Raw genomic sequence first — 13,656 nt, 5'->3', positions numbered from 1 at the left:
AGAACCAATCACATAAACAACAGTGACAGACGGGAGCAGGAGTCTGAACACTGACGAAGAGCAGGAATACACATATTGCCTCAGGACCATACCGGTGTATGAAAGGAGGAGACTCAGACCCCCAGTGCCTCAAGTCTAAACCACACCGTGAACTCAGTGCTGTCGCTCCAGAGTTTCAGCCAATGAGTCAATTGACGGAGACGGCCCAAATGCAGCAGCTACTTGAACCTGACCCGGTTGCAGTACCAGATGGAGATTCTGTCTGCTGCACCACCAGCTGAGGAACTGCAGGAGGAACCAGCAAGGGATGGCACTATGGAGGAGGCGAGTTCAGAGGAGCAGGTAGACACAAGTAGGCTTGTCACAGAGCCATCAGAGGGGGGGGAGGGCCACCGGTGAGGAGGTCAACCCGAGCCACGAAACCTCGAGAAATGCTCACATGTATCCACCTTGGACAGCCTTCATATCAGCCCCGGAGGCCCGGGAGCAAACCTGATGTTTGCCCGTGTCCCGTACCCGATGCCCTTTCACCCAGCTGTTCATGGACCGTGTTACTACCCTACACCGGTATGGACATGGACGTACACAGTGACTAAAGAGATTTACCTGCACTAGTACAAGGACTGTGCATTGACCATCAAACTTTCTTGACTCTTATGAAACAGACACCCGTCTTATTTTTTTGGAGATACCGCTGAAGAAGCTCCGCTAACCGGATGTACTTGAACGCATCGTGAAGTTTCCCTTCGAGCCCAAAGTAGCGCGAGTCAGAACAAGATGGCGCTGTCTCGTTAAAAACGTTACCTCATCATATGTTTCTTCATTGATCCGCAGGTACTGTAAAAATATGCTTACGACTCTTTAAGTTCACTGTCACACCAAGGTGAATATTTCAGGAACAACTTTTGCTGTGTTTTGAGACGACTGACAGATCCGTGATGTCGGAGTGTGTAGTTTAAACCGAGTGAATTTACCGAGAGTAACGGCCGCGGTTCAGATGCCAGTTAGCCGTTACATGAAGTAAAGCTGGCTGTGAATGTAATTTTGCGTCACTTTGAGAAATTATTTTTTATATGCATATATATACGTATTTTCATGTTACTTAAAATGTTACAGCTGTCAGTGTCTAGAAATGAGTTTCACCATAAAATGTTGTTTAGACTTTCTTTTATATTGCTGTTCAGCCGTTGCCGCCACCAACCGCCGTGTGTGCTTTTTTTTTTTTTTTTTTTTTGCCAGTACGAGTTGTTGTGAATCTGATTATTTTTGATAAGTCATATATTTTATTTGAGTAACAGAAAGAATATTATTTATTTTTATAATGTTGTTGATATTTGTAATAAAGGAAATGATGTAATTCTTGGTAGCGCTGGAAGGAAATGAGGTTATTGTTAGAAAGCGAGCAGACAAAACAGCGAAGCCTTGACTGTGATGATTAACACCGACTTGTGTCTCATCGGCAGGTCGTCATAAACTAATAATATAACTGGTACCTTGATCGGAACCGTCTCCTCCCAGTTTCAGGTGAGAGGCGAACACTGAGCACCTTATAAAGAGTCAGTGCTCTCACCTGGACACAGACTGACTGACAGACTGACTGACTAACAGACTGACTGACAGACAGACTGACTGACAGACAGACTGACTGACTGACAGACAGACAGACTGACAGACAGACTGACTGACTGACTGACTGATGAATGTATATTCAATATATCGCTGTAATTCAGTAATAATCGTTATTTATAACAAGCTTTTCGAAGTATTTCAATGTTGTTATTTTATTTTCCTTAAATTCGTCATTATTATTATTATTATTATTATTTTTTTTTTACACCTTATATGAGGCCGAGTCTGCTTTATGCGCATGAGAGAGAGAGAGAGAGAGAAAAAAAACATTAACCTGAAATATCACTTTTCTGTATCTAATTATTTACCATCGTCTCCACAGCTCGACGTGAACAGCAGCTGCAGGTGAGGCAGCACAGAAGCTCTCCAGGATGGAGACGACCTCGAAGCCGGCGGCTCTCCTCCTCGCGCTCTGGTGCTGCTGCAGTAAGTAACGTGAAAACTGACGAGTAGCCTTTTCCTTAAAGCTCATGCTCCACGCGTGAGTTTTAGTTCCTTGTGTGTAGTTGTAGTTTTAAATGCATAGAAAGGAAAAAGTCCACCGCTGCAGGAGGGAAAAGATCTCTGACGCAATTTCATGTATGTCTTCAGGTGCCCAACACATTACCTTAGTTAATCCACGCAGAGGAAGCTTAAATGGAGCAACACGACTCACCATCAAGGGAAACGGTAAGAGACCCACAATTATTGTTATCTTGTTTCAAAACGATAAATCTTATTCTACGTTTTTCTACAGAATATGATAAATTAATTAAATAGCCTTTTGGTATTTTACATTTCAAATTATGTTGTCTAGTTATTAGCCTACAATAGCTTACTATAGAAGTCGTAAGAGGTGAAAGGGAAGAAATTGTATTTTAGTTGTTGATTAATTTGTCAGTTGTCCTGAATGTGCTCATCCAAAGCCTGTGGGAATGGTGCATTATGGGATTTTCTCCAGTGGGAATCATCTCTTCTGCTTTTTGACTCCAAGAACATTAAACCAGAAAAACACATTGCCTCTGTTGTTACAGAAGTGATTTGTTTTGTGTTGGTTTTTTTTTGTGTCCAGGTTTTGTCCAGGAACGACGGCTCCAGGTGAATCCAAAAGACGACACGTTTGGAAACCGAGTGACCCTGGTGTCAGATACCCTGTCCATCCCCTGTGACGTGGAGAGAGACTCAACGCACGACAATTGGATCTTGTGCAACACCAGGTACAGAAGGGTTACAGACAAGGAAAGACAAACATTTTTAAAGGTTATTTAACGCATACAGCAAGTTAAAACTGATCATTTTGTGCGCCACAGACCGATGCCAGAAGATCAATATTTCGTCCACTTCAGTGTGGATGGTGTCCCCCTTCCTAACCGCAATATATGCAATGGCAATTCCAGACCATACTACTGCAGCTTTTATGTAAGTTTGAATGCAATGCTGAGGCTCTGATTTACAAGCTAACTCACTGATTAGATCATTTTTTTAGGGATTTTCTAACAGTCTCTTTCCATCCTCACTGTAACTCTCCTCAGACCACCAAGTATCGCACACCTACCGTCACCTCTCTGAGTCCATTCAGCGGTCTTCCAGGTACAGTCCTCACACTGTGCAGCGATTTTACTGAATAAAACTCTGAACTTTTTTGTTAAACCCACTTTGAAAACCCTGCAGGCACGTTGGTGACGCTGCGCGGACGCACCTATTCTGACGTGTACGGAAGCAACGTAGACACCAGCTCCAACGGCCTCAACGTCAAATTCCTGAGGTATTAAAACAAAATGAAAACGGGAAAATCTGTTTGTCTTCCCCGAGCATTAAAGTATAGTTCTTTAAAATAAGGGGACATTTCCGTTTGCTGGTATCCTTTCAATATCTTCTAAACCAGTTTGACATGAGAAAACTCTCCAAATAAAGTGTGTTTATTTGCACTGTAAACAACTTGCATGTTCTTAATCCACTTTAAGACTTTAGAAAGGTTTAAAGCAGGAATTTGTTTGCTCGCTCACAAAACAGGAATTCAGTTTATAGGCATTAAAATGCAGACTAAATAAAACTTCATGTATTCGCTCTTTAATCTGATCTTGGTTGTCGCAGGTCCTACATGGGAGGAATGCCTTGTCAGCTGCTGAAACCAGAGTCAGATGAGCTGTAAGTAGTTTGTCTGGACGCCCGTTTCATTTTCAAAACAAATCACTGTATATTTCAGTGTATGTTTTATGATACATACAGTGGTGTGAAAAAGTGTTTGCCCCTTCCTGATTTCCAATTTTTTTGCATGTCTGTCACACTTAAATGTTTCCGATTATCAAACAAATTTAAATATTAGTCAAAGATAAAACAAGTAAACACAAAATGCAGTTTTTAAATGAAGGTTTTTATTATTAAGGGAGGGAAAAAAAATCCAAACCCACATGGCCCTGTGTGAAAAAGTGTTTGCCCCCTCCTGTTAAAACATAACTTAACTGTGGTTTATCACACCTGAGTTCAATTTCTCCAGCCACACCCAGGCCTGATTACTGCCACACCTGTTCTCAATCAAGAAATCACTTCAATAGGACCTGCCTGACAAAGTGAAGTTGACCAAAAGATCCTCAAAAGATAGACATCATGCCGAGATCCAGAGAAATTCAGGAACAAATGAGAAAGAAAGTAATTGAGATCTATCAGTCCGGAAAAGGTTCTAAAGCCATTTCTAAAGCTTTGGGACTCCAGAGAACCACAGTGAGAACCATTATCCACAAATGGAGAAAACATGGAACACTGGTGAACCTTCCCAGGAGTGGCCGGCCGACCAAAATTACCCCAAGAGCGCAGCGACGACTCATCCGAGAGGTCACAAAAGACCCCACGACAACATCCAAAGAACTGCAGGCCTCACTTGCCTCAGTTAAGGTCAGTGTTCATGACTCCACCATAAGAAAGAGACTCGGCAAAAATGGCTGCATGGCAGAGTTCCAAGACGAAAACCACCGCTGAGCAAAAAGAACATTAAGGCTCGTCTCATTTTTGCCAGAAAACATCTTGATGATCCCCAAGACTTTTGGGAAAATACTCTGGACTGACGAGACAAAAGTTGAACTTTTTGGAAGGTGTGTGTCCCGTTACATCTGGCGTAAAAGTAACACCACATTTCAGAAGAAGAACCTCATACCAACAGTAAAATATGGTGGTGGTAGTGTGATGGTCTGGGGCTGTTTTACTGCTTCAGGACCTGGAAGACTTGCTGTGATAAATGGAACCATAAATTCTACCGTCTACCAAAACATCCTGAAGGAGAACGTCCGGCCATCTGTTCGTGACCTCGAGCTGAAGCCAACTTGGGTTCTGCAGCAGGACGATGATCCAAAACACACCAGCAAGTCCACCTCTGAATGGATGAAGAAAAACAAAATGAAGACTTTGGAGTGGCCGAGTCAAAGTCCTGACCTGAATCCTATTGAGATGCTGTGGCATGACCTTAAAAAGGCGGTTGGTGCTGGAAAACCCTCCAATGTGGCTGAATTACAACAACTCTGCAAAGATGAGTAACAAATATTTGTGTTGCTCTGTTCTGTATTAAAAGTCTTTTAAATGTTTCTAAAGGTACAACCTAAAAGTGGATTCTGAAAAATCTCAATTTGGACACATGAGCTGCAAAATGACGGGGACGTACGTCGGTAAGCTGCTTTTGTTCACTGTTAAATCACAGCTTCTTTTAATACATAAAAACGACTTTCAAAGTGTCCAAACTGCCTGTTAATTCATTATGTTTCGTGTCCAACAGGTCATCAAAACCTGAGTTACATCCTTGATGGTGAATACGGAAGGTAAAGCGTTTGTTGGAACCGCTGACCTCTCTTCAATTTTGCCGTTTTATATTCTTTAATTTAAGATTTATGGTTAGGGAAAATTGTGTTTACTTAAACTGAAAAATGCGTAGACAAACCGGCAGAAACGGCTCTTGAAGATTCAACTTCTTGGTGATAAACTCCTTGTGTCAAAAACAATGTTTTTGTTCCAACAGCTTTATGTTTGATGAATTGTTTCTGTATTTTTGTTTTGTAGGAGTTTCGTCGAAAAGAACGTGTACAGGGTCTCTGCTGCGGGGAAGCTCTCCACGTTCCAGACATTTGCAGGTACGTTAGACGGCAACAGTTTGTTCACAAGGAGTGCGGCGGTTTTCACATGTGACTCCTGTCACGTATGTTTTTTTTTTTATGTCTCCTGCTCAGAGGTGACCGGAGTCTCTCCATCACACGGGAGCGTCATGGGTGGAACCCTGCTGACCATCCACGGCCGCTTCTTCGACCAAACCGATCAACCGGCGCACGTTCTCATCGAAGGTAATCCTAAACGTGCTACTTATAAAGCCGGTTACCAACGCCATGGCAACTTCGCTCCTATCGTTTCCCACGCCGTGCAAAGCGTTCAGCGTGAACGGACGGATATCGAAACGCGGAACCACAAAACAAAACTCTGAACGTCGTCGGGGCTTCGAGTGTCGCGGTGGCGATAATCCTTTTCAACGCAGCAGAATGTTTGCATACTTCAAGATAAAAGAAATGTACAGAGTTGTCGCACAGTTCGAGAAAATAATCTTCCAGGAGCTTAGAGACACGGCAGACCATAACAAACGACCCAGCGTCTTTCATACCGACACGCCGTTCACTTCGGTTGCAATTCAGAGGAAGCCTCTTCTGGTGAATCTGTTTTTGTAGAATTTTTGAAAGCTGGTATGTGAGCTCAGAATAGAATCCAATAGAAACACAATCTGTTTTTAAGGTGTGATATAAAAAAAAAGATGATGAATTTAGAGGCCTGCAAGGTGCCAGAAACACGTCAACCAGACAAAGAGTGTTCAGCAAACATTTTCAAACAATACTGAACAAAAATTAGGAATAGTTATTCAATTAACTTGAGTAAATCACATTTTTAGACAGCGATGTCTACAATAAAATGTACGTGTAACCGTAGCCATAGAGAAGAATTAGTCCATTGTGCCTTTTCTTTGTTTTAAAGTTTAAAACCTTAAAAACATCCAGCTAAACAACCATTTTTAACAATCTATACAGCGGAAAATTTTATGCGTTTAAGCATTGACCCTGTGAATGTTTAATTATCTTATTGTTACAGATGTAGCATGTTACTGTGATTGGTCATTAAAACAAATATTTGATATGTTGTTTACATTAAAATCGAATCTTCAGCTTTCCAATTAAAGCAGGGGAGGAAAAAGTATCATATTTATGTCTGAAATGTTGTAAAGTCAAAGTATAAAGTGGCATAAAATGTTAATAAAGTAAAGTACAAGTGCCTCACAGTTGCACATAAGTACAATACTAGTTACTACTTACAGCAGTCATTTTCATCTCTGCTTCACATCAGGTGATGTAGTTTTTTGTGTAAGTATAAATCTATTGTGAGCGAAGACATGCTTTCAATCATTGACATTTCTCCTCAGGCCTTCCTTGTGAGATCCAGAGTGTGGCCGAGAACAGAATTACATGCAAGACTCCCAGAAACCAGATGAACAATAAAACGACAGTCTACCCAGGTGAGAACAGGCCGTCTCGATCCATACTGCTTTTTAATTCGCTCTTCATCTGAGCAACGCATGGACATCAGTTGACAAGTTGAACGCTGTAAGAATTTCAAATATCCGTTTTCGCTCTTCTTATCAACAAAGCTGTTACCTGGAAGATGATGATTTCAGTTCATCACTTGTCACAGGTCATCGAGACTCGACTTTGATGTGCTTTGTGCCGCAACTAGATGATCTGTTATCTGGCTGTGACAAAGGCACGTGTTTTTAATCACGCAAAAGAGTTCTGACTGAGCTGAGGTCAACAGCAGACGCAGCTACTGATTTTTAATAGTTTCCTACAAACTTTTTTTTATCAGGAATTTTCTTAAGAAAAACAAGGAACCCTTTAACTGCTTTTGGCTGCTGGAACCAAAACAATTAGACCAAAAAACACGCCATAAATTCCTTTCATTTATCTCACTAGTGCAGTGCAGTATTTGGCAGTATAATTTCGGTTGTCGGTATAACGGTTGTTGAGCTACATACATACATACATACATACATATATATATATATATATATATATATATGTATATAATTCAATTCACTGCTATATGACAAAAAAAAGTCATTGAAAAATGACTGACACAATTAAGACGTCATCAAATATTTGCAGTTACATTTTCTGTCAATTGATCAACGGACTGATTGCTTCAGCTCTGACTTTGACAAACTGTCCTTCATCTCTACGTCCAGGCGGCCGAGGCTTGAAGATGGAGGTGTGGAACAATACGAGGCCCCGTTACCTGTCTGACATCTGGAGCTACGACAACCACAAGAAAGGGTACTGGTTGCAGTGGGTTGACTCCTTGCCCCACACCTTCAAATTTAGTGATTTCAGCACACGATCCACGGGCTTCTTCATACCTCCAGCCAGCACCAACTACACGCTATACCTCCACTGTGACAACCGATGCGAGCTCCACCTCAGCTCCTCCAGCCGCCCCGAGGACAAGGTACGAACACAGCGTTCATTTGAAAGCACAGTAACACGTGCTGACGCCATTTGATTGTGCAAAATCAACAAAATCAGATGTACTTTGAGATTTGTAACTTTTTTCCAGGTAAAAATTGCATTCCAGCCATTGCATGTCCTCAACTACACAGTACTGGAATCACAAAAATCGGAAATATTGGCTCTCGAGAAAGGAAAACCGTAAGCATTGGCAGCACGGCTCTATTTACCCACAAATCCTACGTTTCGTGGTACACGACAGATGCTGTAAATACACTGAAATGAAATTGTTTTTGTCCGCAGCTACTACTTAGAACTTCTGCACCAACAATATCAATATAGTGCACACATCAACATCGGCTTCTTCCAAAATGAGAGTTCCTTTACGGAAGACCAGACGGGCGACGCTGTCAGCGAAGTTCAGGACATCGTGGCTGAATATGACTTGTTTGATGAGGAACAGGTACCGTATGTAGTGGTGGCGGATCTGATGCTCAAACTGACAGCTCACCCCAGATTATCTGCTCCACGGCCCTCTCGGCCAAGTTAGATACCACAAAGCTAAAGCCAGGAAACAGTTAGCTTAGCATTGAAGACTGGAAACTGGGGGAAACGGCGAGCCTTGATCTGGATCTATCCAAAGAAGTCGGGAAAACTAAACAGTCAAACCCTTTGTAAAAACCACCAGTTCTCTTTGTAATGCCAACGAAATCATGGACATTTAAAGTAGTATTAAATGCAAGTAAACATGAAAGGAAAACTTGTAAAGACACGACATGAGGCCTGAACACATGAAGGCAGAATCAACTCTTCAGAACGAAGTCAACCGTGAACATCAGGGAACTGTCCTGGATTTTCTAGTTTTCTAGGGTTCATTTTTTGGGGGCAAAGATAATATCTGCAGTCAGTTATAAACCAGGCAATGTACCGTCTTTAGGCGGACAATGCTGATTTCTGGACTGCTGTGAGCATAATTTAATTTTCCTGCCCTCATTCTTCCCGTTACCCAGGTGGTTACCTTTAACTCGTGGCCCACCAACATCGCTGGCGTCAAAGAGGTCCAGAAAGTGAGCGTGGTCAGCAACTGCATGAGCCACCTCTGTGGGAGCATCTTCTTCAGCCTCGGCTACGGAGACGCCAACACCGGTAACGCCAACGCCGTTTATTTGGCTTCATAAACAACGGCAGCCGAGAACAGAGAGTTCCGGTGGCAGTAAAAGGAAACTCTTTGCATATGTTTGTATAATTTCATGAAACTCTGCAGGTTTATTATACGCGTGTTTACGAGCTTCGTCCGCGTCTCCCTTCAGGTCCGATCCCTGTCGACGCGTCGGCAGGCGCGGTGGAAGCAGCCTTGAACCAGCTGTGGTCCATCAAGCCCGACACGGTCCAGGTCACCAAACAGGATCTCGGTCAAGAGTCGCACTACACTGTCACTTTCAATTCTGAAAGAGGTAGGAGGCAAATAAAGTTTGGTCGATACATTATAACAAAAGTGCAGTAATTTGATTTCAAATTGCTTGAAAAGATTTGCTTTCAGTGAGTGCGACAGATTATTTAATTATGTGGTGTCACTGTTGGTTTTATGAGCCAAAGTGCAATAGATTTGTATATTTCTTGTACTCTTTGCTTTTAGGTGACTTCAGACTGCTTAACCACAAGGTTTTTGACGCGGACAACGAGGTCACCGTTGCCGAGGTTACGAAGGGGAGAAGCAACATGGACACGTTCACTCTGCTCTGGGGGGGAATCCCTACGAAGCCCATCAACACCAACGCATCAGAGTCCGAGGTCTGTAATGTAACAAAAAAGTCCAGCACATGAAATCTAAGTCTGATTGGGATGACGATTTAAAAGTTGAATTATTGAGTTGGAAGTTTTTCCATCTCAAAATTTAGAAGCTCCCAAATGTAAATGAATATCTCGAAATGACAACTTCACTTCATTTTGAAAAAGAGCTCGTTGGCAAATCTGGCAGCTTTTACAGCACGAACAAAGCTAAGCTCCGCTGTACGTGACTGTGAACAGGTTCAGTCGGCTCTGGAGGACATGATGAAAGGCGAGTGTCCCGATGAGATCCTTACGACCAAAGGCAGCGACGTGGCATACTTCAACGACTTTGAAAATTTCAACCCTCAGGTCAGTTTCTGGTCTACAACCGTAAAGTGGAGACAAACTGTGACAGGCAGTTTTGTATGTTGTCTATTCGAAAAACAATTCCTGTTATTGCCGTCCAAATAAATTGTTTCCTCACAATTAAAATCTTTAGAGAATTTGCTTTTTATTTTCTTGCTGTTTTCTTGCAGTTGAATAATGAGAATGGGGCTCGTGTGAAACACTTGGCTTTCTGTGGCCTGTGGTCGCTGAAGAACGCTGAGATTCTCTTCACGGAAAGCTTCACCAAAAAGTCTGGAGCCAACTATGGAAAAATTTTATTGGACGAACACCCAATGGTAAAACACACGTCAATATTTATTGCTGCTGATTTCGTACATTGGCGCAGAATTTATATTGTAAATGAATCCCATTCAGAAAGTAACTGATTGGACCTGGTCTGTAAATGCATCATTATACTTTTTAAAAGCAATTTGCATTCATTTCCTTCCAGCTTTGCTTCGCATACAAGGGGATGCTGAAGGACGAGGTAGGAGTGAAGTTAACTTACCGCGACAATACAGCCACAACCAAGACCGTGAAGGCAAAGATCGACACGGTCTTCACCAAAGGACACAAGTCAGTAAAATCTAGAGAGGGATTTTAAAACGGGTCGCTATTTCTCAGTAAAACAGCAGTTTGGTGAGTGATTGTTTTCTTCACAGATGGAGTTACAAATGCATGGACCTGAAGAGCTCTCTGCAGGCAGCGTACATCGGGACCAAATACCGTCTGCTGGAGTTTTACCTCTACAGAGACGCCGGTGGAGATTTCTACGTCGATGCTGTTCACTTCGGAAAGAGGCGCACAACAAGCGATGACAATAGTACAGAGCTTTATAGCACTTTCGGTTTTGTATGATTCTTTCATAATTTTTATTACAACCGGTTGTTATTTAGAAGCTCAATCAGACGACGTTCTAGTATTTTACCGTGGCAGAAAAGTACACTTTGTTTTGTAAGAATCCAACATTATCGAGTCAATGTTTTTCAGTAGTGATTGATTTGTCCATTTTTTTTTCTTGACAGCCACCCAATTAGCTGTTTGTTCTTTAAAATGTCAGAATATGGTTGAAATGGTCGACCAGCGTTTCCCCAAAGCCAAAGCAGCAACCGAAAATGTCTTGTTTGATTCCCGACCAAGACACCACAACAAAAATAATCTCGGTTTAATAACAGCGAAGACTAAAGAAACCAGAAAATTTGCACAATTTAAAGGCTGGAATCACAGAATTTCAGCATTTTAGAAAGATTAATCAATTATTAAAATAGTTGGCAATAATTCTCTGATGATACTCTATTTTGTAGTATTTCAATACCTTTCTACGTTGCAGGTTGTCTCACTAATATCCAAACGTTGACTACATTTTTGGGATCTTTTCGTGCTGTTTCTTACAGCCATTCCCCGGAAGAGGAGGCCTCCTCCGTTCGAGAGCTCTGGTCGGTCCTTCGAGGTGATCTCTGTCAGCAAGAACGCACTGAGCGCTTCACAGATCAGCTACACGATCAAAGCCACACCTGTAGATTGTGCGTTTGGGTTCCCGCTGTTTGACGTTGGCTTCCTGCAGGTAATCCTGCATTCATTTACTTGTGTGGAGCAAGATTATCATATGAACTCCTCCTTTTCAAGCAGTACGTAGGCTGCAGGAAAACACAGATGCAGTGTCTGCTTGCTTTGGGTTTGTTTTGTTGTTATGACCCAGGAACTCCAAATATGGGTAGTCTTAGTGAAGCTGAAGGGAAGTAAACAAGTGGGAACCACCTGTTAGTTAATCCGACACCGCACAACACATTAGGCTCCCTCTTTGACTATTTTTCTTAACGGGTAAACATTTGGACGTGTTCTCAGGCTGTTGAAATCCTAACTGAGTGTAGAGTTCGTGTCAGGAAAGGAGAGAAGGGGCTTTCCCAGTCACACGAGTACAGTCAGTCTGCTGGAGAAGCAATATGAGGTTCTCATCTGCCTGGATTGTGTGAGTTGGGAGACAAAATCCACATAAAAAAAAAATGCAGTGTACATTAGGTTGTAGAATTTGTCTCTTGAGTTATTTTGTTTCAGCAATGAAACCAGATGTCGTATTTAAGAGGTCAGCGTTGCTGCAGGACTGTGACTCGTAAAAGCGGAGGAAATGATCTGTAGCCCTCGGCCATGAGATAGAAATTACAGTACAGAGGCGCCTGAGTGGTCTTGTTTGTGTCTCGTGTCTCGACATGCTGCAGCCTCACAGATTACAGCAGAAGGCGGAAAACCTGCGTAAATTTAATCTGACTTCAGTTTTCACCTTTTGCCTCTATACTTTTGATAAAACATGGCATTTCTAAACATCTAAATTAAGATATAATGATGCATAAAATGGGCTATGACTCAAAACCATAAGTTTTTAAAAGGTGTAAACGTGATACATGTATACCTTTCACTGTTATTATTTTTGTCTTTGCGACGCAAGAACGTAATTCCCACATGTGCCTCAATGTAAACAAAGGTCGAACTTTGCAGCAATAGATAAACCTGGTACAAACGGTACCGTCTGTTTCTATCTCGGGAAAAACTACTCAGAGAACTAAGGTTACAACGTAACCATACGTCCTCTATCGTCTCAAGACTCTCTCTCCACTCTGTTACATATTTTATATGTGCGAGTTGGAGAAACAGTCTCTTCACTCAGAGAACCAAGATTACAACTTAACCATACCTTATCTGCATCGGCCACAAAATCCGGTATCTGTCGAGCTTTAATTCCTGGAACGAGAGTACAGCTTGCACCAGAACCACATACCACACAACTTGCAGAATGAGCTGGTTTGCAGAGAGGTCTTCCTGGAGAGGTCTTAACACTGTATAAATATACAAATAATAAAAATACTTATTTCATCCTAGAAAAACCGTGTGTTGGTGTTAAAAGACTGTTTATGACTGTTAATGAGAAAACTTGTTGTTCAAAGATGTCCAAAAACAACGAGGAAATGGTCGAGTTCAGGGACGGAGCATCCACCGTCACCATCACCCGCCCTAGAAGAGCCTCGCCGCCTCTGAACGGCACTTTTGATGTGGAGATTTATGGAGGTCGAGCAGAAGGTACAGACGTTCGTCCTGTAATGACGGTGTTACCATTGGAGAGATGACACACTTACGCCACCTCTACATACTGTAGTCCCTTCTGAGGTGTCTTCCCTGACCAGCACCTGTTCTCAGGTTTGTCTGCGAACATCGGTAAGGAGGACCTGAAGTACGCTCTGGAGAGCATCGTGGGGATGGGACATGTCAGCGTAGCGGAGGAGGGAAGCTGCAGACGACCCGTGTGGAGAGTGAAGTGGACCACCAATACTGGAAACCAGCCTCTGATCCACGTCTGACTCCTCTTCTTATCTTCCTTAGT

At 42.3% G+C, this 13,656-nt stretch overlaps 1 protein-coding gene across 1 annotated transcript in view; it reads left to right on the top strand.

Annotated features, from left to right (window-relative positions):
* The first annotated feature begins 2,210 nt into the window (after positions 1 to 2,210).
* The window catches only part of LOC138631672 (fibrocystin-L-like), a 38,655-nt gene continuing 27,209 nt past the window's right edge, over positions 2,211 to 13,656 (top strand). Inside the window, exons 1-25 of the mRNA XM_069716763.1 lie at positions 2,211 to 2,298; positions 2,681 to 2,825; positions 2,919 to 3,027; positions 3,141 to 3,198; positions 3,280 to 3,373; positions 3,703 to 3,756; positions 5,191 to 5,264; positions 5,372 to 5,414; positions 5,653 to 5,723; positions 5,820 to 5,930; positions 7,049 to 7,141; positions 7,868 to 8,127; positions 8,236 to 8,327; positions 8,430 to 8,589; positions 9,137 to 9,272; positions 9,437 to 9,580; positions 9,763 to 9,917; positions 10,155 to 10,265; positions 10,433 to 10,579; positions 10,735 to 10,859; positions 10,946 to 11,106; positions 11,678 to 11,911; positions 12,155 to 12,252; positions 13,223 to 13,355; positions 13,473 to 13,627. Coding sequence (XP_069572864.1) covers positions 2,211 to 2,298; positions 2,681 to 2,825; positions 2,919 to 3,027; positions 3,141 to 3,198; positions 3,280 to 3,373; positions 3,703 to 3,756; positions 5,191 to 5,264; positions 5,372 to 5,414; positions 5,653 to 5,723; positions 5,820 to 5,930; positions 7,049 to 7,141; positions 7,868 to 8,127; positions 8,236 to 8,327; positions 8,430 to 8,589; positions 9,137 to 9,272; positions 9,437 to 9,580; positions 9,763 to 9,917; positions 10,155 to 10,265; positions 10,433 to 10,579; positions 10,735 to 10,859; positions 10,946 to 11,106; positions 11,678 to 11,911; positions 12,155 to 12,252; positions 13,223 to 13,355; positions 13,473 to 13,627 — 3,051 coding nt within the window. The remainder of the gene's footprint in view (positions 2,299 to 2,680; positions 2,826 to 2,918; positions 3,028 to 3,140; positions 3,199 to 3,279; positions 3,374 to 3,702; positions 3,757 to 5,190; positions 5,265 to 5,371; positions 5,415 to 5,652; positions 5,724 to 5,819; positions 5,931 to 7,048; positions 7,142 to 7,867; positions 8,128 to 8,235; positions 8,328 to 8,429; positions 8,590 to 9,136; positions 9,273 to 9,436; positions 9,581 to 9,762; positions 9,918 to 10,154; positions 10,266 to 10,432; positions 10,580 to 10,734; positions 10,860 to 10,945; positions 11,107 to 11,677; positions 11,912 to 12,154; positions 12,253 to 13,222; positions 13,356 to 13,472; positions 13,628 to 13,656) is intronic.

The sequence above is a fragment of the Brachyistius frenatus genome, unplaced genomic scaffold (assembly GCF_029030835.1).
Source record: "Brachyistius frenatus isolate BFR_SWC_R1_liver_20210118 unplaced genomic scaffold, ASM2903083v1 Contig_162, whole genome shotgun sequence".
In the NCBI taxonomy this organism is placed as follows: domain Eukaryota; kingdom Metazoa; phylum Chordata; class Actinopteri; family Embiotocidae; genus Brachyistius; species Brachyistius frenatus.
Note: the sequence above shows the minus strand (reverse complement) of the source record. Positions and strands in the feature narration are given on the sequence as shown.